At 40.8% G+C, this 21,420-nt stretch overlaps 1 protein-coding gene across 1 annotated transcript in view; it reads left to right on the forward strand.

Annotated features, from left to right (window-relative positions):
* RAI14 (retinoic acid induced 14) overlaps window positions 1-21,420 on the forward strand; it is an 84,000-nt gene that overhangs the window by 48,034 nt on the left and 14,546 nt on the right. Inside the window, exons 3-4 of the mRNA XM_027709494.1 lie at window positions 186-316; window positions 19,791-19,879. Of these exons, the coding sequence (XP_027565295.1) occupies window positions 186-316; window positions 19,791-19,879 (220 nt within the window). The remainder of the gene's footprint in view (window positions 1-185; window positions 317-19,790; window positions 19,880-21,420) is intronic.

Raw genomic sequence — 21,420 nt, forward strand, 5'->3', positions numbered from 1 at the left:
GTCCCCGGGAACCTGTGCTGCACAGCTTGCAGATTGGTTTTATGTGGCTTTCTTTGTACCATTTCTTTGAGTTAGGCTTTTTTTTAAGCTTTCCATGGTGATAAATGTGGGCAGGATCATCCAGGAGAGCCTGTACACAGTGCTGGTACTGATAATATTTCTCCCTTCTTTTTCTTTTACTCCAGACCAATGAGTGGAATAAGAACGATGATCGGCTGCTGCAGGCAGTGGAGAATGGCGATCCTGAGAAAGTGGCTTCGTTGCTGGGTAAAAAGGGAGCCAGTGCCACCAAACAAGATAGCGAGGGCAAAACCGCGTAAGTCCAGCTTAAACTTGTGATATAAGCAAAAAGGGAGGGGAAAAACCCAGCCCTAGATGCGTATGCCACTTCCATGAATTAAAAACTAGACACTATCCTGAAAAGGAAGGTTTCTTTTTTTTCTGAAGCACATTCTGGAAAGCTCCTTTCTTTATGTGTAATTCTACATTTAAAATGCCATTTCAAAAGCATAAACCCACCGAGGTAACTTGAAGGTTAACAACCTGCTGGGTAGATCGGGACCATTTTAGGACAGGGTGTTTCAGAATTCCATGGTACACTACAGATTGCACACTCCAAAAGGTATTCATCTTTGGGGCTAATTTTTTCCATGGACATTATTTTAATAAGACAGAAATTAAGATAAATTTTCATTTTAATGGGTTAGTTTGAACTGAAACTATGGTGACAGAGTTTTAAAATCCTGCAGATGCTGATGATTCGTTTAACTATTCCTTGTTTTGATTGAAGTGTGGTAATGGAAGTTTTGTGTAAACAAGATTCCTTTTGCACTGTCAATATATTTCATATATAGAATTTTCATCTTCTGTTCTTCTTGTTCTCCTGTGAACATTCTGAATTGTGGAACATAAAAGATTCCACTAAGAAAATTATAGCTAAGAGAATGCTATTCTTAAACTTTCTTCCTTATGGCATAGAAATATGACTAAATGGATAAATAAGAAAAGTAGGCATCCCATGACAGAACCAAAGCCTAAATAAAATTCTGGATAGATGTGGACAAAGAAAAACAGTTTCCAGTCTTGGGAAGGGCAGCACAAGGCAGTTTATACCAAATAATAAGTTCTAATGGGTTACATTTATGGAGTCATATTCTGCTTCTTTCTTGGTCTGTTTCAATTTCCTACATCTGTTCTATTTCTGCTCTGCATCTGAGGGAAGTGAATGATGGAGTGACTCATAATGACCTGCAACTTTTTACTGCAGAAGTACAAGTCCTCATTTACGTCAAGAGGGCTTTCTCCTCCATACTTTAATAGGTTTTTAATTTTTAAAAGTTACATACATATGTTTTTCTTTTGACCATTGAATCTTCTGAATTACAGCTTTATTTAGCATTTCATGTTTTACAGTCAACATAACTTTAGAGCTAGATTCTTAAGCTGCACTTTATCCAGTGTATCCAGTGTAACACCTAGTTTGCAAGTTTCATGTATAGTATGATACTACGAACTTTTCTAGGGAACTACCCAAGACTGAATTTATCAGTATCTCTCAACTTTTAAAAAATAGGATTGCTGTAGCTAGGCATCTGGTGCAGTGATCTTCAGCTTTATACAAATAGACTACCAAATTCCCATTTTTTATTCTCTATTTACAACTACTAAGAAGTCAGTAACCATATATTTATATTAATTACAAATAGTGCAGTTGCAAGTACTTGTTTTAATTGCTTGGAACAGATGTGAGTTAGTGCTATAAAGATCTCTGCTTGTTCTGTATGTTCATTTAATTATCGTTTACTTTTTAAATTATTTCTGTGTAGTGGTTTAAAAGACAACTCGAGAGAGAACAAAGAAAAATAGCATTGCTGTGATGCAGAAATACAGCATGCCAACTCTCATTGTGTTTCCAGTGCTTTGGGAAATTTAACAGACCTGCTCAGGTTATTTCTGTCTCAGTTTTGAAAGATAGAGACTGACAGGTGTAGAAACAATGACACTGATCTGGAGAGACACAGCTACCAAAGGTGACCCAGAAATGTTCTCCAGTATGGCTTGTTAATAACAGGCATGTCTTGTTTGTGTTTTTACTACTCCAGAGTCTTTCTTTAGTGTGTACAAAAAGATGAAGCCGTCATTTCTGTATAGACTCATTTCTCCTATCTTTGCAGTGTGATGCCAGAGCTGCTTTCCTGCAGTTTCCTGGAGCCTAACACAGCAGTTTTGCCTAGTCTTAGAAGCTCTGCTTAGAGGTACAGACCCTTCTGCTGCACAGCACTGAGGCCTGTTGGTGTCCTGCAGAAGCACAGTGCTAGTTTGTCAGCTACCTCAACTGTAACATCAGCGACTCTTATGCTGGGAAATTGCTATCTGGAGAGGTTTATTTGGGAGAGCTGGCCACCACTGGGCTCAGATTTCATAGAAACATAGGGTTTGGATTGGAAGGAACCTTAAAGATCATCTAGTTCCAACTACCCCGTCCTGGGCAGGGACACTTGCCACTAGACCATGTTGCTCAAAGCCCCATCCAGCCTGACCTTGAACACTTCAGGACTATTCTGGGCAACCTGTTTCAGTGTTTCACCACCCTCACAGTAGAGAATTTCTCCCTCCTACCATATCTAAATCTACCCTTTTTCAGTTTGAAGCCGTTCTCCTTGTCCTATCTTTACATGCCCCTCTAAAATGTCCCTCTCCAGCTTTCTTGTAGATTTCCTCTTAGTACTGGAAGGTGCTATAAGGTCTCCCCAGAGCCTTCTCCCATGAGCCTTGCACATGGAAAATAAGGTGATGATTGGTGAAGACAATATGGCTTCACTAAAGGCAAATAATACCTGACAAATTTGTTGTCCTTTGATGATGGGGTTACAGCAGTGGTGCATGAGGGAAGAGCAACAGATATCATCCTACTGGACTTGTGTGAAGCTTTTGACACTGTCCTGCACGACATCCTTGTGTCCTACCTGGAGAGTCATGGTTTTGTTGGATGGACCACTTGGCAGATAAGGAATAGACTGGATGGTTGTGCTGAAAGGATTGTGGTCCAAGTGGAGACCAGTGACCCGTGCTGTCCTCAGGGGTCAGTGTTGGGGCCAGCACTGTTTAACATCTTTGTTGGTGACATGGACAGTGGGATCAAGGGCACCCTGAAAGTTTGCAGATGACACCAAATTCTGTGGTGTGGTCAACCCACTGGAGGGAAGGGATGCCACCCAGAGGGACCTGGACAGGCTTCAGAGGTGGTCTGTACAAACCTCATGAAGTTCAACAGGGTGAAGTGCTAGGTCCTTCCCAGAGAAGTAATAAAAATTCAGACTGGGCAGAGAATGGACCAAGCCTAGCGCTGAGGAAGAGAACTGGCGATGTTTGTGGACGAAAAACTCAACATGAGCCAGGAATGTGTGCTTGTAGCCCAGAAATCCAACCGTGTCCTGGGCTGCATCCAAAGCAGTGTGGCCAGCAAGGCGAGGGACATGATTCTGCCCCTCTACTCTGCTCTGGTGAGACCCCACCTGGAGCACTGCATCCAGCTCTGGGGTCACCAGCACAGGAAAAGTGTTGACCCGTTGGAAAGATCCAGAGAAGGACATTAAGTTGATCACAGGGCTGGAGCACCTCTCCTATAAGGAAAGGCTGAGAGATCGAGGGCTGTTCAGCCTGGAGTAGAGAAGGCTCTAGTGAGACCTTATAGCACCTTCCAGTACCTAAAGGGGGCTTAAAAGAAATCTGGAGAGGGACTTTTCACAAAGATGTGTTGTGGTAGGACAATGGGGAATGGCCTTAAGCTGAAGGAGAGTAGGTTTAGATTAGATATTAGGAAGAAATTCTTTATTGTGAAGGTGGTAAGGCACTGGAGTGCGTTGCCCAGGGAGCTTGTGAACTCCTCATCCCTGGAAGTGTTTGGGCCAAGTTGGATGAGGCTCTGAGTAACCTAGTCTAGTGGAATTTTCCCTGCCTATGTCAGGGGGGTTGGAATTAATATGATCTTAAAGGTTCCTTCAAACCCAAACCATTTTCTAATTCTATGATTCTTTTCTCCAGGATGAACAACCCCAACTCTCTCAGCCTGTCTTCACAGGAGAGGTGCTCCTGCCCCCTGATCATCTTCATGGCCTCCTCTGGACTTGCTCCAGCAGGTCCATGTCCCTTTTATGTTGAGGACCCCAGAGCTGAATGCAGCACTGCAGGTGGGGTGTCATGAGGGCAGAGCAGAGGGGCAGAATCACCTCCCTTGACCTGCTGGCCACATAATTCTTTTGATACAGAGCAGGACACGTTTGGCTTTCTGAGGTGTGAGTGCACGTGGGTCATGTCCAGCCTCTCATCCACCAGCACTGCCAAGTCCTTCTCCTCAATCCATTCTCTGCCCAGCCAGTGTTTGTGCTTGGATTTGCCCAGACCCAGGTGCAGGGCCATCACTTGGCCTTGTTGAATCTCATGAGGTTCATGTGATTTCACTGGTTACATTTTAGAAAGTGTTCTGCAGTGGCATGTGGGAAGGGAGCTCTTTGGATGAGAGGTCTATTGATCCCTGTGAGTATACATTGGTGCATTTGTTTACATAATTAGGATGAAGCTGACTAACCAGAAGAACATGATGGATTCAATTATATAACTGTGCGTAATGTGATTAAAGACTTTGGAATGTGCTTAAAAGCAAAAAGGAGAAACAATTACACATTACAATACAGGTTTGTTAGCTCCATCATTGTCTGTTCCCTTAAGGTGTGACATGTTTAAGATATTTTCTTTTCATTCTCTTTGTTAATAACCCTACAAAAAAAATTTTCAATACCACCCAGATTTTTATTTGCGATATAGTAATATAGTACATTATTTTAAGCAGAAGGCGAAGAGGACAATTTTTCATGCTTGAAGAGGTACTTCTAGGTTTTTGTTGTATAATCAAATGGCTTCTTATTATAAAATGCTTGAATTGAGAGGAACAGACACCAGAACCCCATATTTTCTCTATTTGTCTTGTTGAGTACTGTGTGTATCATCCCACTGAGTCCTGCTATGATGAGCTCTTGCTCAGTTTTTGACATTACCATCTAAATTTCACTTGTCCTCTTTTGCCCCTGTCCTTTAGGACCTTTAGTTGGTGAATTGTCCACATGCAATAAAACAGAGATGCTTAAATTAATGAGGTCTAGGTACCAGTAAATTTCTTAGAGGTAATATTTACAAACTTTTATTAGGAGGTTTAACTCCTCAGCAGTATCTCTTAAAAAAAAAAAGTATTAAAAAAACGTTGTCAGAGTAATGAAATGGGGGGGGTTAAGACTTGCTTGACTTTCCACACTACCACCCTGCCTCTGACTCAATCCTTTCTATAAACAATAAATCAATTTTAAGGCCATGGAACAAATCCACCTTTGGCATAAGTTGACACAGTCCCATTGTTGCTCCCACTTACACAGCATAGACTATTGCCAAGCGCAGTTGTAATAGAACCTATCTGGAAATCTGACTCTGTCATTGTCGTCTTATTTTGCCAGATAGGTTTTTTTTATTTGTTCAGCTTCCTTAAACAACAAAACAGGGCTTTCCAGTTTGGAATTTGATCATTTAAGTCCCACTTAAACTAAAAAAAAGGGTTTTTAAAGAGATTGCTTTCAGGAGTGCATAGGATTCATTCATGTGCTGCACTTTCCATAATATCAAGTGTTCAAATGGGCTGTTATTTTAAGAAGCTACTGCCATTATTGAAGCAGCTTGGGAGGGTGAGGGTGGAGGAATGATTTTGGAAAAGATTTACTTTGGAAAGTATAAATGGTTGCACTTCCTTGTCCTAAAGTTATTTTGTCAGTGTGCCAGTCCATCACTGCCATGTTTACATGTTTCTGCAAGGTACTGAACTAGAATTAAATGCTTTTGGCTATTAAGTGAAACAATAGATCTCTGTACATTTTTTTGAACTGCAACTGAATCAGCTGTTATTGAATAAAATGAGTCTGACAATAGCACAAAAAAGCTTTAGAAACTTCCATAGATTTGCTCTTTAAGGACTCTTCCACAAAACTATTGCCAATAACAGTTAATGATATATTTTTGTTTGAAAGAGAATGATCATCCCTTGAGGGCTGAACAAAAAATAAATTTTGGAGCATATTCCAACTGCAAGTACTTTTTATTTATTATGTACATAATATTCATTTTTGTTTTCTTCCTTTCGGATCTTACTGTATAAGGAGGTGGGGTGAGTGGCATGTAGAACATCACTTTTCAAAAAGTAAATCAGGTTTTAATTACCTTTGACAGAAAATGTTTCCTTTTGTGTAATAATGTTCTATCTTAAGGTATTGGAAGGTTACATAGAATCATAGAATATACTGAGTTGGAAGGGACCCAGAAAGATCATCAAAGTCCAGCTCCCGGCCCTTCAACAGGACAACTCCAAGAATCACTCCGTGTGCCTGAGTGTTGTCCAAACACTTCATGAACTCTGTCAGGCTTGGTGCTTTGACCACTTCCCTGGGGAGCCTGTTCCAGTGCCCAACCACCCTCTGGGTGAAGAACCTTTTCCTGATATCCAACCTAAGCCTCCCCTGACACAACTTCAGGCCATTCCTTTGGGTCTTGTCACTGGTCACCACAGAGAAGAGATCAGTGTCTTCCCCTCCACTTCCCCTCGTGAGGATGTTGAAGTCTGTGATAAGGTCTCCCCTCAGTCTCCTCTCCTCCAGGCCAAATAGACCAAGTGCCCTCAGCCGCTCCTAATACGGCTTCCCCTCAAGGCCCTTCATCCTTATTGTCCTCCTTTGGATGCTCTCTAAGAGCTTTATATCTTTCTTATATTGTGGTGCCCCAAACTGCACACAGGACTCAAAGTGAGGCTGCCCCAGTGCAGAGCAGAGCAGGACAATCCCCTCCCTCGACTGGCTGGTGATGCTTTGCCTGATTCCCCCCAGGACATGGTTGGCCCTCCTGGCTGCCAGGGCACTGCTGACTCATATTCAGCTTGTCATCAACCAGGACCCCCAAGTCCCTTTCCATCTCACTGCTTTCTAGCATCTCATTCCCCAGTTTGTAGGTACCTCCAGGGTTGCCCCATCCCAGGTCTTACACTTGTCCTTGTTAAACTTCATATAGTTAGTGATTGCCCAGCCCTCTAATTTGTCCAGGTCTCTCTGCATGTTCTCTCTGCCTTTTGGGGAATCAACAGCTCCTGCCAATTATCTGCAAACTTACTTAGTATCCCTTCAAGTCCTGCATCCAAGTCATTTATGAAGATGTTGAAGAGCACTGGGCCTACAATGGAGCCCTGTGGAACCCCACTGGTCACCAGCCTGATGTCACCCCATTCACTGTAATTCTTTGCACCCAACCCATGAGCCAATGAATACACGTGATGTATTCATCCATCTGTGATGGAGATTTTGTCCAGAAGGATATTGTGAGATACAGTATCAAAAGCTTTACTGAAATGCAAAAACGGTACATCAACTGTCTTCACTTGATCAGCTAGGGCGGTTACATTGTCACGAAAGGAAATGAGGTTTGAAAAGCAGGACTTTTCCCTCATGAAGCCGTGCTGCCTGTGAGCAATGAGTGCATTATCTTTCAGGTGTTTTTCAATACCTCCCAGAATAATCTTCTCTGTAACTTTACCAGGCACTCCAGTGAGACTGAAAAGCCTGTTGTTTCAGGGTCATCCTTCTTGTCCTTCTTGAAAATTGGGACAGTGTTAGCCAGCTTCCAGTCAACTGGGACTTCTCCAGATTCCCATGGCCGTTCAAAAATCATCAAGACAGGTTTTGCAATGACATAGCAGCTCTTTGGGTATTCTCGGATGAACCCCATCAGGCCCCATAGATTTGTAGGGACCCAGCTGGAGCAGCAGATCCCACACAAGTTCAGGGTCAACTGAGAGTTTATCATTCTCACAGCCACAGTCCTCCAACTCAGGGCACTGGGACCCCTTAGCCAGTGAATCTTCAGTGTTGAAGACAGAGGCAAAGAAAGCACTAAACACCTCTGCCTTGTCCATGTCCCTGTTTGTGAAGTGACCATCCTCATCCTGTAATGGGCTCATGGTATTTCTGCACTGCCTTTTGCCATTAATGTATTTAAAATAACTCTTTCTATTGTCACCATGGTTCTATCCAGCTTCAGCTCCAACTGAGCTTTGGCCACATGAATTTTCTTCTTACAGTGGCAAGCAGCATCTCTGTATTGCTCCCACGCCATCTGACCTTACTTCCACTGGGCATACTCCTTCCTTTTTTGCCTTAGCTCCAAAGGAAGATCCCTGCTCAGCCAAGCTGGCCTTCTGCCTCATCTGCTTGACTTTGGACATTTCGGAGTTGCTGCTCCTGTACCCTAAGGAGGTGGTGCTTAAAAAGTGACGTTGAAACCCAGCACTTTCAAGAGTGTTTTCCCAGGGATCTTTATTCACTAGTTCCCTGAGCAGCCTGAAGTCTGCTCTCCTGATGTTCAGAGCTGAAGTTTTGCTGGCACTTATTCTCCTGTCAACAGAGATTTTAATTTCGATTGCTTTATGGCTGCTGGGGCAGAGAGGCCACCAATCACCCCTTCACTTACGAGAACCTCTCTGTTAACAAGCAACAAATCACCCTTTAATAGTTCTATATGGCCAGTGAGTAAGTCCAATGGAGAGAGGAGCCTGACAATAGTCTACTGTGGCTGAATGAAGTCACACCATCACTGAGTGCTGCTCTGCTGGACGTTCTGGAACTTCAGTATGAAGTCCAGGGCAGCAAAGTAATGTCACCATTGACATTGCCAATATGCTTTTCTCTGCTCCTTTAGCAGCAGAGTGCAGGCAACAGTTTGCATTCACCTGGAGGTGCATCCAACTAGGGGTCCTCAGTCTAACACCATGCTCTAGAAGATGGGTTTTTTTGTACCGATTCTGTGTCACCTCTTAAGAGTGTTTGAACACTTAAGTCGGGAAAGCATATTAGCATACTGTCTTTTGAAAATCATACCAGGGTAGGAACTGCAAAAAAGGTCTACTGCCTGAGTATTGCCTGAGGATTGTCACATCTCCACGAATGGAGTTCACTGATGTTCCAGAGACCTGATTTTATCTCTGAGAAAAAAATATTTTTAATATACTTTTATCACAGTGTTTAATTTATGATGGTCCAGATGGTCACAATAATGTCTAGGTTTCAGAATATGGACAAAGTAAGGAAGACCACAGGGATCTCAACCTATGTTTTATCTCTAGCCAACAGATGGCTGAAATCTGGTTCTTATTCCAAAATTTCTTGTAAAGTTTATTTCCATGGGAGATTTGTTTGTAGGAGTGTTTTTTCTCCAAATCTTTCCTGAAGTTCTTTTAAGGTTCAAATCATGATTGTTTTTTCTTTTTGTCCCCCCTTTGCCCTGCAGCATTGTTATAAATATAATTTAAAATATTGATATTAAGTTTCCTGAAAATTTGCTTTCCGCTTTAGACAAACACTTAGCAATTCTAATTATACCATAGGCCATGGTTGGACAGAGCTGTCTACTGCCAGGATGCAAAATTGGGCTAATTAAATTTCTATTACACTCAGTATGAGCTAATTGTTAATGTATACTGAAAGGAAATGCTCTTATCTCTGTAACAGAGGAGCAATACTTAACTTTGATTTTATAATTTGGCAATACATGAAAAAATTCACATTGCATACAAACATCACTGTATTGACAATCATGCAGGCTTTTAAATGAGATCCACAGAGTGGAATTCGTGACACTGGTTTGTTCCTGGCTCTTGACTGAGACTAATTTCTGATGATTTTGAGCATGTGACCCCTCACTTAGACTTGAAGACTTCATAATTCACTTTTTAGCTCTTACCTGTACTTTTGAGGGGCGCTTGAAATCAACATCATTCAGGTTCTATAATACGCATTTTTGAAGCAACTTTTATAAGACATTTTAGCATTTTTATACCTTTATGTTACTAAAAAAGAAAAAGAGAAGAGGCCATCTTCTAAAGAGACAGAAATTAATGGTCTTCAGTTGGATTTCCTCTTGTGAAGGGCCCCTGTACACGTGTTTGGATAGCCTCTGAGCCTCCTGCTCAGGTAGGATTGGCCAAACCTGTAATGCAGCATTAGGCAGCTGCTGGAATTCCCTGCAAAGCAGCTCCCTTCGCAGAGTTGCCAAATACCCAGATTTTACCAGACTTGGCCAGCTTTCAACAACAGCCTTGTCTGTTGCTTGGATCAGAGCATAGCCTGGATGGTTGGAAGTTTTTGTAAGCCTGGGTCAAAACAGCTGCAGTTTGGCTCATGCAGAGGCAGAACACAGCGCCCCAATTCCCATGGGGAACATGGGGCTGCTGCTTGCACTCGTCCTGTCTGAGCTGGCAGGAGAGCCACGAGGGAAGCATGCCTCTCGTGAGTTGGGCAAGAATCAGGCTCTTTAAGGCTGGAGGGGACAGGGTTAAGGCTGCAGTTGTTTTTCAGATTTATATCTACATAATGGGCTGCAGTTGTTATACATGTTTTTCAAATACTTATGCAACCAAATGAGCTCTGTGTGTAGATTTTAATTATGCCCACTGGCTGCTACTGGCTTAAAAATGTACTCTAATCTAGGAGGGGAAAGGGAACAGGCAGACAAAACAGAGCAATGTGCAATTGTTGAATTTATTTAATTTTTTTTTTAACTTCAAACTGAGGTCTCAGGCAATAGACTATGCTGGTGGCTGCTTATTTAGTGGGCTTATATATCACTCTGTGTTTTCTGCTACCTGCTTTACAGGTGCATTGTGTGTTAGGAAAATACTAAAGGAAAACTCTGAAGTTGCCTTTTTCTGCACGCACCTGTGTTCCAGTCCCTACTCCTCTTCAGAAATGTGGAATTTTAAAAGTTTTAGTAGTATAGTTTTTCTGAAATACAAAATAAAAGTATATGGCCATAATAATTTTAAAAGTTTAAAAAACCCCAAATATTAAGAGGTCTTACTAAGCAGTGGTCTTGAAAGAATGTGTTACTAGTAGATTAATTACTGTAAGTACATATTATTTGCAATTCTCCCATGAAGTAAGAGAAATTCACTTTATAGAGTTTAATAAAAAATAAATAAACCAAATAGTTCTGTTACTTCAATTCTGAAGAGATGTGGAGAATTGTAAGTGAAAAGGCACAGAAACATCAAGCACAGCATATAACCCTGAGCTATCTTTTGTCAACGTCCCTCATGTTCCATAAGGATATCCATGTTCTTTGGTTCTTGGAGCACTACATGCAGTTCTTAAGCCTTGCTGGATTTTCATGCAACAAAAATATTTTTTTAGATTAACTTTTACTCAATTGCTCTCATGCTTTCCAGCCTTTTCCTGGCCTCTTGTTATGCCAACATGGTTTGGGATTTCCTTGCTTTAATATTCATGACTTTTCATGTACTAAGGTGATTATTAGCATTTGCTGGCCCCAGGCAGCAATACTGAGTGAGTTGTGTTGGAGGATGAAGGTCAGGGGAGACACTAGTCATTGCTCTCATTGTTGGGCTTAATTTTAGCTTTGAACTCTATCTGGCTTAGCAAGAAAGGACAGCAGATGATTGGCTGGTTTTACCTAACTCAGGAAAGAAGTTATGTTGATCTGGGCACATCCAGGGTATACTCAGGGATTTCACCCTGTGCTAAGAAGATATTGTGCTAGAAGGCATATATATATTGAGATGATAACTGTGCATCTGTTCAGACTTTATATGTGGGATGTGGTCTTAAAAAAGCTCTCAGAAGGAATCTTCCCTAGTCCTCTCTCTGCCTTCATCACCCCTCTGTACTTGGCTTTGGAGGCTCAGACCACACTGTGCAGATTTTTAGGCTCTTTAAGCACTTGAGGCTTCACTGTTTGTTGTACTTTGTTCATTTTTCTACCCTACAAGTCCAAAACTAAAAAAAACTATGGCAAAACTTCAGACTTTCTGTCAACACCTAGGAGTGCCCTGGAGCTTGACCTTACAGAATCTCTGTTGCAATTTGCTGACATCAGTTATTGGGGGACTTTAAAAATGGACACTGTGCAAGAAACTTCATATGATAAATCTAAATTGTGAGCACTTATGTTTACAATTAATGGTACGTGGGAGAAAAGTCTATACATTTCAGACTTGAAGTGGGAGTTTGTGTTAATGCAGTAATAGAGTTTGCCAAAGAAAACTGTATATGAAAATGGAACTGCTGGAGCACAACCTGAGAATGAAAAATATAAAGCTGCTGGGGATCCCAGAAATCTCTCTGAAGAGCAGCTGGGTGGATTTTTGCTGAGTTTGAAGGCTAAAATCAGGAGTCTGTAGCTTGCCAGCTCCTGTGTTGCATGATGCAATGGCTTCTTTTCTAATAAGAAAACAGCCATTAAACAGGCTTGCCTTTTATTAATGTCCTATACCTCGAGGTGTGTATGACTGAAACAAGACTTTTCATGCTATGATGAAAAGCTAGAAACTTTATATGAAAACTGCGTTTGTTTTGGTTTTGGTGGTGGGATTTTTGTTTGTGTGTTTTGGTTGGTTGGTTTTTTTTGGTTTGGTCTAGTTTTTGGGGTTTTTTTAAAGCTGTTCCAGAATACAAGCTAACACAGAAGTGGCATGCAGGGTTTTTACCAGAGGGTTCTGTGTGTACTGGGGGAAGGCAAATGCCATCTCATGTTAAAATAGAAGTCCACAGTCTGTGTGCAGCACTTCACTTTGCAGTGGTGGGTGCTAAAGGAGAGAGTGGGGTAAAGAAATCTCTCACAGCTGCTAGTAAGTCCATACTTGCCAATGTCAACTTCTTAAAATCTTAACCTGCCTACACTCTAGAAGTTGTTTGTAGCAACTCATTGATTGAATGTCTTAAAACTCTGAACACTTAATTTTCCCAGTTTGTACTGGTACCAGCTCTCACTTAAACACAACCTGTAACTGTTTTTCCTAAGCTGATTTTTGCACTCTTCTGGCTGCATGTATGTGAGTGACAGGATAATGACATGGACTGCCAGCATTATTGAAAAGCCACATTTGTGACATTTACTCTTAGGAGGAGATGAAGTGGGTGCAGTGTGAAGCTATAATTTTTATTAAAAAAAAAATCAAAAAACTAAATAACTGGTAAGTATTGATGGCAATTACCTGCAGATGTCTGATTTTCCTTTCAAGCAGTCTGATCTGCCAAACATCTCATCTGTATGGCTTCTCCATATTTAAATGACTGGCTGCTCACAAGACACTTATTGTTTCAAATGAATGACTGTATCTTATAATGCAGTCAGGAAAAGACAAAGATTCTTTTACTTTCATAGCAAAACATTCATAGTTTAATCTCAGTTTTTCAGTGAAATTCTACATGCTGTTCCTTCCTTTTCACTGAGAGGATTCATGCATCTGTGCTGTGTGATGAAACAGTAAAGGCAGGTTTGGTTTTCAGCAGGTTTTGTTCCCTGTATCAGCTCATCAACCTCACAGTTACCTACCTACATATGCTGATGCAAGGAAGAAGCAGAACCAGGCATGTCCTATCCATAGAAACATAGTCCTTGCTGAAACAGCAAGTTACTAATTTGCTGAGAACCCTCTCTGGGTTGGGAGGGGAAGGCAGAAAACACCTCCAGTTTCAGGACCACTCTGGGACTTTCCAAGTCTTTTAATCTGAAGGTGATAATTTTTCTATTAATTAGATTCAGGATGTGTCAAAAAGGGCTTACTTTCAAAATTGTTTTTATGCTGATAAAATCTCAGGCCCTTCACGGGTAAGTAAACTGTATTCTACAGTGACTGGTCATGGTGCTACACGTGAGAGGAGACCACATTGGACTTCCTTCTGCATGACAGCATTTCTTCATGCACAGAATGTGCTGCTCTAGTGGTAACTCATGGCCCTTTCTCCTCCTCCAGGTCAGATCCTTGGGAATTTTAGCATTTTTGCCACTCAACCTGTGGTAGAAAGCAATCAAAAGCCAGATATCATCTACTGAATATTTTTTTGCTGTCATTATCGAAGTGGGAATTGAGGCTTTGAGGGATAATAGACATGGTAAGCAAGGTGCTGCTTCTAAAATGTATAAAAGCTCAAGTCAGTGCAGAAAGCCAGGTTATCAGTAAATCTCCTTCTGGCTGAGATAGATGGTGAATTGCTTGCCTGTCTGATCTGGTAGCAGCGAAGCTTGAGTATCTTCCATTTCTATATGGTTTTTTAAATTAACATTACAAAAACTCCAAGCAGCTCTGTATCTTTATTTTATCAATCTTGTTTATTTGTGTGAAGGTATTGGTCAGCTGGGAAACTATAAATCATCAGACTGTTGGCAGGGAAGTTAGACTTTTTAAAAGTCAACAAAGGGTTGACATCCATTAGAAAATGAAGAAGAATGATCTGTCTTGGGGAGGGATGTTTTTACTCAAAATAAACCTTGACAATGAGTGTATGTGAGTTCACAGTGTATTTCAAACATTCTTGCACTTAAAATATTTTTAGAGCGCTCAGATTAAAATGACAGAGAACAATAGTATTATATGCTTGCATAGAAGTTTGACTGTCTTCCAAGTTTGTCATAATAGGAAATAGCAAATACAATATTCACTTAGCATCCATAATTCAACCAAATTCTTTATTTGCTTTGGATTTTGGTAAGTAATGTGTCAGACTACTTTCAGGCCCTGGAGAAAATCTGTGTTACAGAGAATGATAATTCTGCCCAGAAAAAAAACTCTGGAGCGTGACCTTGCCAAACAGAGCTTGAACCCTCTGATTGGGTGTAATTTTTCTGCTTTTTTCTCCCGTTTTTCTTTTCACAGATGAAAATTTCCTTAGTGGAAGGTTACTGTCTTAAATTGAGACTGGATATTTATTTTTTCTTATTTTATGACGTTCCACTCTACTTTTGTGACACTTTCCCTAGATATATGGACCACCCGGTTGTTTTAAGCCAGCTGTCAAAATAATATTCAGTAAGAGGATTGTGCTCAGTTTTGCAGGAAGTAGCTGTGCAAATGGTTAAGCAGAGAACCTGGATATAGCAGACCCATGTCTTGTTGCTAAGAGTACCTTAGCAAGTGCAGTCAGTTCCGGTTTTACAAGTCTAACCCCTAAATGTGGATTATTTCTGTTCTTCTACCTGTGGTGTAATGATTTGTGAGGAAATGTTTTATGTGAGCTAAGTAGTAAAATTTACAGTGCTTTTCTGAGTTAAATTGGCATTTAAATAATTGCTGGAAACACTCATTCTCAGTCTTCTAGGGAAGACTGGCTCTATCTGAACTATTATGCTTTATGCTTTGTCTGTCAGATGCTGGTTAAAGAAGTCTTCATTCCCTTGCTAACTTGACTTTGCAACCAAAATGTGGAAAAGGCTCTTGGCTTTGTTTAGGACAGTTGTAAGTGCTTCACAAGCTGACATCTCCTATCTGTAAGAAATCTGCTGTTTAAAACTAGTTCAGGGGCGTCATACACAGCTGTCCCCTCTGTTCAGTCATAAAAAGCATCTATCAGTGTGAGTTTTTTATTTGAGTAACATTTCAGGTCAAGAAATTTGAGGTCCTGATAAGACTTTGAGGTGATAGGCTTGTAGCTGTTCTCCAGTTGACCTTGAACTCGATGAAGTTTTGCTGTGAGTTCGCTCTTACTCTCAAGGTCTTTTTACTCCAGCTAGGCGTTGCATTCCTCCCAAAGAACATGATTTTCTACTTCGCCTTGTTAGGGACTGAGTAATCATGAGACCTGTATGTTCCCAGTAGGAAAAATCAGTGTCAACCAGCTGATCTTTATCATCTGATGCAGAGATGGGTCTTGAATGCTGACTTGCTTAATTTCTGTATCCAGTGGCTGGTGTATCCAGTGAGAAAATCACTGGGAAGGGTAGCTGCTCCTCTGCTGCACTGAAAAGTCTGGATACAATAATAAAAGATCGTCCTGCCCCTCAGGAAGAATAGAAATGTTTTACAGCAATAAAAGAAATCTATCTCAAATCACTTCAGGCTGGGGTATCAAGATGTGGCTCTAAGTCTTAATACCAGGCTTATCTATTGTGAAGGGAAAACGAACTATGTCGTAATGGGATTTTAAGCTGAATGAGAATCCAACCCTCAGTGTGGCGCTTGGTCCAAATCAGGCCTTACATGTTTGTTTTAGTTTGCCTAAGTCATTGCACAACCAGGAAATGGGAGGAAAAGTTGTTTGCTTTCATATCAAGGGAAGTTTATTCATGGAAGATGCAAGTAAAATGTACCACTGTTTAAGGCATCCAGATGGTGAGAACTCCACTGTTTGGAAACCTGCAGCTTTTGCCTCAAATATTTTAGGAAATTATGTGGCTTGTAAAGAATTATTTGATACTGAAATAAATGTCTACAGGCTTCTTTGTTTCAAGAGCCTCCCTTTGCTACACAGGAGTCCTCAGTATCTACTACTCACTTGTTTGGGTTTGCAGATTTCTTGTTTGTTTTGTTCTAGGCGGGTTGTTTTTTGTTTGTTTGGGGTTTGGGGTTTTTTAAGTTAAAAAGAAAAAAGCAGAATTAACTTCAAAATCAGAATTACTCCTTCAGGAGAAGTTTTTGCCCAACACTGTAAATACTCGGACTTGAATATGACTGTAATAGGTTCATCCCAGTCTGAAGTCATTCCGTCTCTCTGTCTCTGTTGCGCAGGGCTAATGTCCTGGTAAAGGTTCTAAGTAACCATATCCCCCATTCCCCTCCCAATTGCTTTTAGATTATTAAGAAAAAATGTCTCACTACAGGTTTATGTGACAGCAGAAGTAGAAGGAAGAAGGGAGGAGACACAACAAGCACTTGTGAGGGAGCTGTAGCAGCCCAATGCTCTGTGGCTTTGGCCGCTGTATAAATGCTTGAGATTTAAACCTTATCATCCTCACTTTTCATGGGACTTTCCACTTAGCTTCTGTACTTTTCCTTTCATTCGATCTTTACATCCTTCGTGTGTGTTCTCTCATCTTCAAAACCACCTGTTCTGCTTAGAGATGACGTTTCTTTCATCCTTTTAGTTTGAGAGAAGCAATATTTTTAATCAGGCCCTTTTTCCTCTAAAATATTTTTGGCAATGTGAAATGAATCATCTGGTTGTGTGATGACTTGTTGGGAACTGCCATGGGAACTATTTTCATTGGTAGGATTAATGCATTCATAGGAGTGTGACCTGAAAAGAGTTAATTGTTCTTCTCTCTGATACTTTTTTGCCGTCTGATTTTACCTAAATAAAACTTCTTTAGCACTTGCATATTCATGTTGCATTTGGCACCATACTACACAGTCTGTCTGTAAAACCTCAGTGCCTCAGATTTAGCCAAGTTATTATTATTCAGGTATTTATTATTGCTATGAATATTGTCAAGTGTAAGTTAGCCAAGTGCGTGCTTCACAGCCTTCCTAATACATAAGTGCATTTGATTGTATTTTGATTGTCTACACAAATGTATCTGAATTTGGTATTTGCTGGTATGTTGTGCTGGCTAAATTAGAGGTGTTGGAATTTGTCATACTCCTGTTGTGTCCCTCTCCCAGCAATTTTCCCAGAGCCTGAGGAACCACTTCTTCTAAAGAAGAATGTTTACACAACTTTGCCTTGGTCACTGAGTACATGAAGTTTATATTTTGAATGACCAGAGAACAGACAGCAGCAGTGCTTCTTGCACTCTTGGAAGTGTTAACTCTTCAGTTTGTTTATGGCAGTAGCAAGCATGAGAAGAGCACACAGAATATTTTTAAATTTGCAGGGAATAGTTCAAAGCTTAAGCAGTGCCTGTCTACCATTTGCAATTGGTAGCAGCCAGTGTGGAAGGACTCCTTGTAGGAGGTGACATGATTCTTGTCCTTGACAGACAACTCTGTTTCAGGAACTCTCCTGTTTTCATTAATTCTCTACTCTTTGCCAGCTCTTGTCTTTAGGTCTTTTTCTCTGCTGAGTTTTCAAGACGGCTGCAAAGAAGTCTATGGCTCAGAGAAACAGTGTTGCAGTTCACAGACTATGTGCCTGAAATATTCTTTTCATTCCTGCCTGCTATTCCAAGTTTCCCTGGTTAGCAGGCTGAATTTCCAATGTTAGTTTTAGCACTTAGAGGAAGTAGTTGTTCAAAATGTAAACTCTTAAATACAGTAGTTGTGTGGCTCCATGATTTATGATGTTCCCTTTAGATTCCAGGGGAATGTTGTTAAAAATTTAATGTCTTCTTTGAAAGAGATTAGAAACCATCCCAGGAATATTGGCTCTTTCAGTCTGGGGCATGTTGATGAAGGTCCTAACTTTTTGCACGCAATGTAGTAGCAATTGGAAGTGTTCTGTCTTGGATTTGTTTTTTACCTTACTTCCACTGAAAAACTGTGTATATCAGGCTGATATTGGTAGGACCCACATGGTAGCAGTATGTCTGCTGGTACTGTGCCCATATCTTATGACTCGACAATGCTATGCCTCAGGAGGATATAAACAACTGTGTTTTCAGAAGCTTTCCCTTCATTTTTGCAAAAATGAGGTCAGCAGCACTTCTATAGGCCTGCTTCTGTGAATCTTAAGGTGCCCAACATGAGGATATCAAACATGAACCTTCAGCTGAAAAAAGGCTCGAATTCAGTATAATTTCTTCAATTTGTTCTGTAATTATGTCTTGGGTAATTGATGCTGTAGAGTGTATCCTGCCACAGCGTGGTTGGTAACCTCTGCAATTTTCCACTGTTTAAACAAGCAGGTGCTTGAGGTGAACCTCAAGCAAAACCAAAAGTGGAAAAAATAGATCTCTGGCATAGTCTCACAAGCTTTGATTTTTCCTAGTTATATAGTAAGGTGTTTCCCCCCACCTTGTACACGAAGGGAAGATGAACTCTATGAAGGGCAGTGCAGAAGCACAACTTGATTTAGTTTAATTAAGGAATCATAGAGCCAACTTTTAGAGGAACTAAATTTTGTTCACTGAAAGGGGAAAATCAGGATGGACTAAAATGACTGGACCGAAGTCAGTTATTTTGAATGTCTTCTTTATTAATTCCCCAAGCCCAGGCATTCTTTGGGGATATATTACACCACTAGGGATGTTAGTTTACAAATTGCATTGAACTAGATGCACATAAGGTATATAGTATAGGTTAATGAGACAGCAGCCTGTGTAAAATAACAGAATCATTGAGTTGTTCAGGTTAGAAGAGACCTCGAAGGTCATCATGTCCAGCCATAACCCAGCACCACAAGTCCACCACTAAACCATGTCCCCTGACAAGTGTCACATCTACGCATCTCTTAAATACATCCAGAGCCTTCCATAGATGGTGGCACCACCACTTCCCTCAGCAGCCTTTTCCGATGCTTGACAACCCTTTCGATCAAGAAATTTTTCCTAATGTCCAATCTAAACCTCCCCTGACACACCTTGAGGCCATTTCCTCTTGTCCTGTCACCAGTTGCCTGGGAGAAGAGACTGACCCCTACCTCCTTTCAGGGAATTGTAGAGAGCAATAAGGTCTCCCCTGAGCCTCCCTTTCTCCACACTAAACACCCACAGCTCCCTCAGCTGCTCCTCATAGGACTTGTTCTTTAAATCCTTTATCCAGCTTCATTGCCCTTTGCTCGACATGCTCCAGCACATCAACATCTTTCTTGTAGTGAGGGTCCTCAAGTGGAACACATTGTTTGAGGTGTGGTATGAAAGTATGGCTACAAATCCTTTTGTTGCACCGTCTCACATTCAGAACTATAATCTTCTTGGGAGGCAGTGGAGGGAATGCCAAAAGATGTAAGGACAGGGAGGGGAGAACTTGCCAGTATGTGGTTTGTGAGTGAAAGAGAAAGGAGATCTTAATAGAATAAAAGTGACATGTAAATGCTCTCTTCCAGTTTTCACCTGGCAGCCACGAAAGGGCATGCAGAGTGCCTCAGGATCATGGTGACACATGGTGCAGATGTGACAGCCCAGGATGGTGCAGGTATGCCTCTCTGAACCTATACAAGTAGCTTAATACACTTAAGTTACTTATGTAGTTCTTGATGTACAGAGTGAAACTGCAAATTTGGCAGCATTGCTTTTCCCCACACACTCCATAGGAAACGCAGTTGTAACACTTGCAGGTTTAGGCATACTTGCTTTCCTGCACAGAGAATTCAGATTCTGAGGTCCTAAAAAGTATAAAATCCTTAAAAACTTTTATCCTAATACTATAGATTTCAGCATTTGTAGTGGACTCCAGATGTAAAGAGTTGCTCAATTTTTAAAAAATTGTTGTTTTTAAGTTAAAAAAAAATCATCCTCCCCAACTCTTTTTATTGTTATAGGTTACATCAAGACCTTCAGTGTTGCTTTCATGTTTATCCAAGCTATTAACCCCATTAACTTTACAGGAGTCGCAGTAAGACATTTCCTTGGGATTATGACATAGTGAAAACAGCTGATACAGGCCAAAACAGAGCTGAGAGCTATTAAGTATGCTTTTTCAGTTCTCAAAAGTCCTATGCCTTAATTACTACCCCCCTAGAAGAATGATGGGAGCTGAATTTGAAACTGGCAAACTCTTCCTAATAGGTTTCATTTGACACATTGTGTGAAATCTGTGCCCAGCATTTTCCCTGGCTAGCTGAGCACCTGGATGAGCCATCAGCTTTCTGTCTCTCCAGTGATGACCTGTAAATGTTTGGTTCATGGGTTCTGTTTTGGCCACTGATTGCAGCCTGAGGGAATTTCTGTCATACACGTGATTGATTTGCCTCTATAAGGAAGTGTCTGTGATACTGGAAGAAGCATTCATATTTTACCCAGTGATAACAGAATATATGTACCTGATGCAGACTCTTATTCAGGATTCATACTTCATCTTGCCTCGGGATTTATTAGTTGTTTGGATAGTAAGAGGTTGCCTGCCTACTTTCACCTGAGAGTATCAACCCAGTGTTCATTAGGGAAATCCTTGTCTGTCAAAGTCACCTTATTTGCAATGAGAGTTTACTGTCACAAGTGGCTTTGTCTTTATTGAGTACTAAATCTTGTCTCCTTCTTTTCTTAGTTTCATGGATAATTTGTTCTTTTGATGTCTTGACCTGTTTAATTTTTCAGATGGTCTGTAAGATGAAGCTGGAGGAGAGACTGCAGTCTTTCATCATAAATCTGTAGTCAGTACATCACTGTATTGCATAGCTAAATATGAGCTCATGGGTGCTAAAAAAGTTAACTGCAATGCAAACTGATGTAGACCTGTGTTTGATATGTGCTCACAGCTGCTGTATAAAATAACTGAATAGGGAATCTATGAGACGCAAACTAAAGTAGGCCTATGTTTGAGACTTCTTCTACATGCACTTCATGGATTATACAAATTTATTGTCGTGGTAGCTGGTGAATTTGGCATGTTTTACTCTTGGTGCTGGGTTATTTTTCATTGCCACATGGCAGAAATCATGAAGACACTGACAGACATCTTTGTGCAGTGAGGCTGAGTAATACAGGAAAATTGTTTTCTAAGACACAAGGCATAAC

This window comes from Neopelma chrysocephalum, unplaced genomic scaffold, assembly GCF_003984885.1.
Source record: "Neopelma chrysocephalum unplaced genomic scaffold, ASM398488v2 Primary Assembly neopelma1_96780, whole genome shotgun sequence".
In the NCBI taxonomy this organism is placed as follows: Eukaryota; Metazoa; Chordata; class Aves; order Passeriformes; family Pipridae; genus Neopelma; species Neopelma chrysocephalum.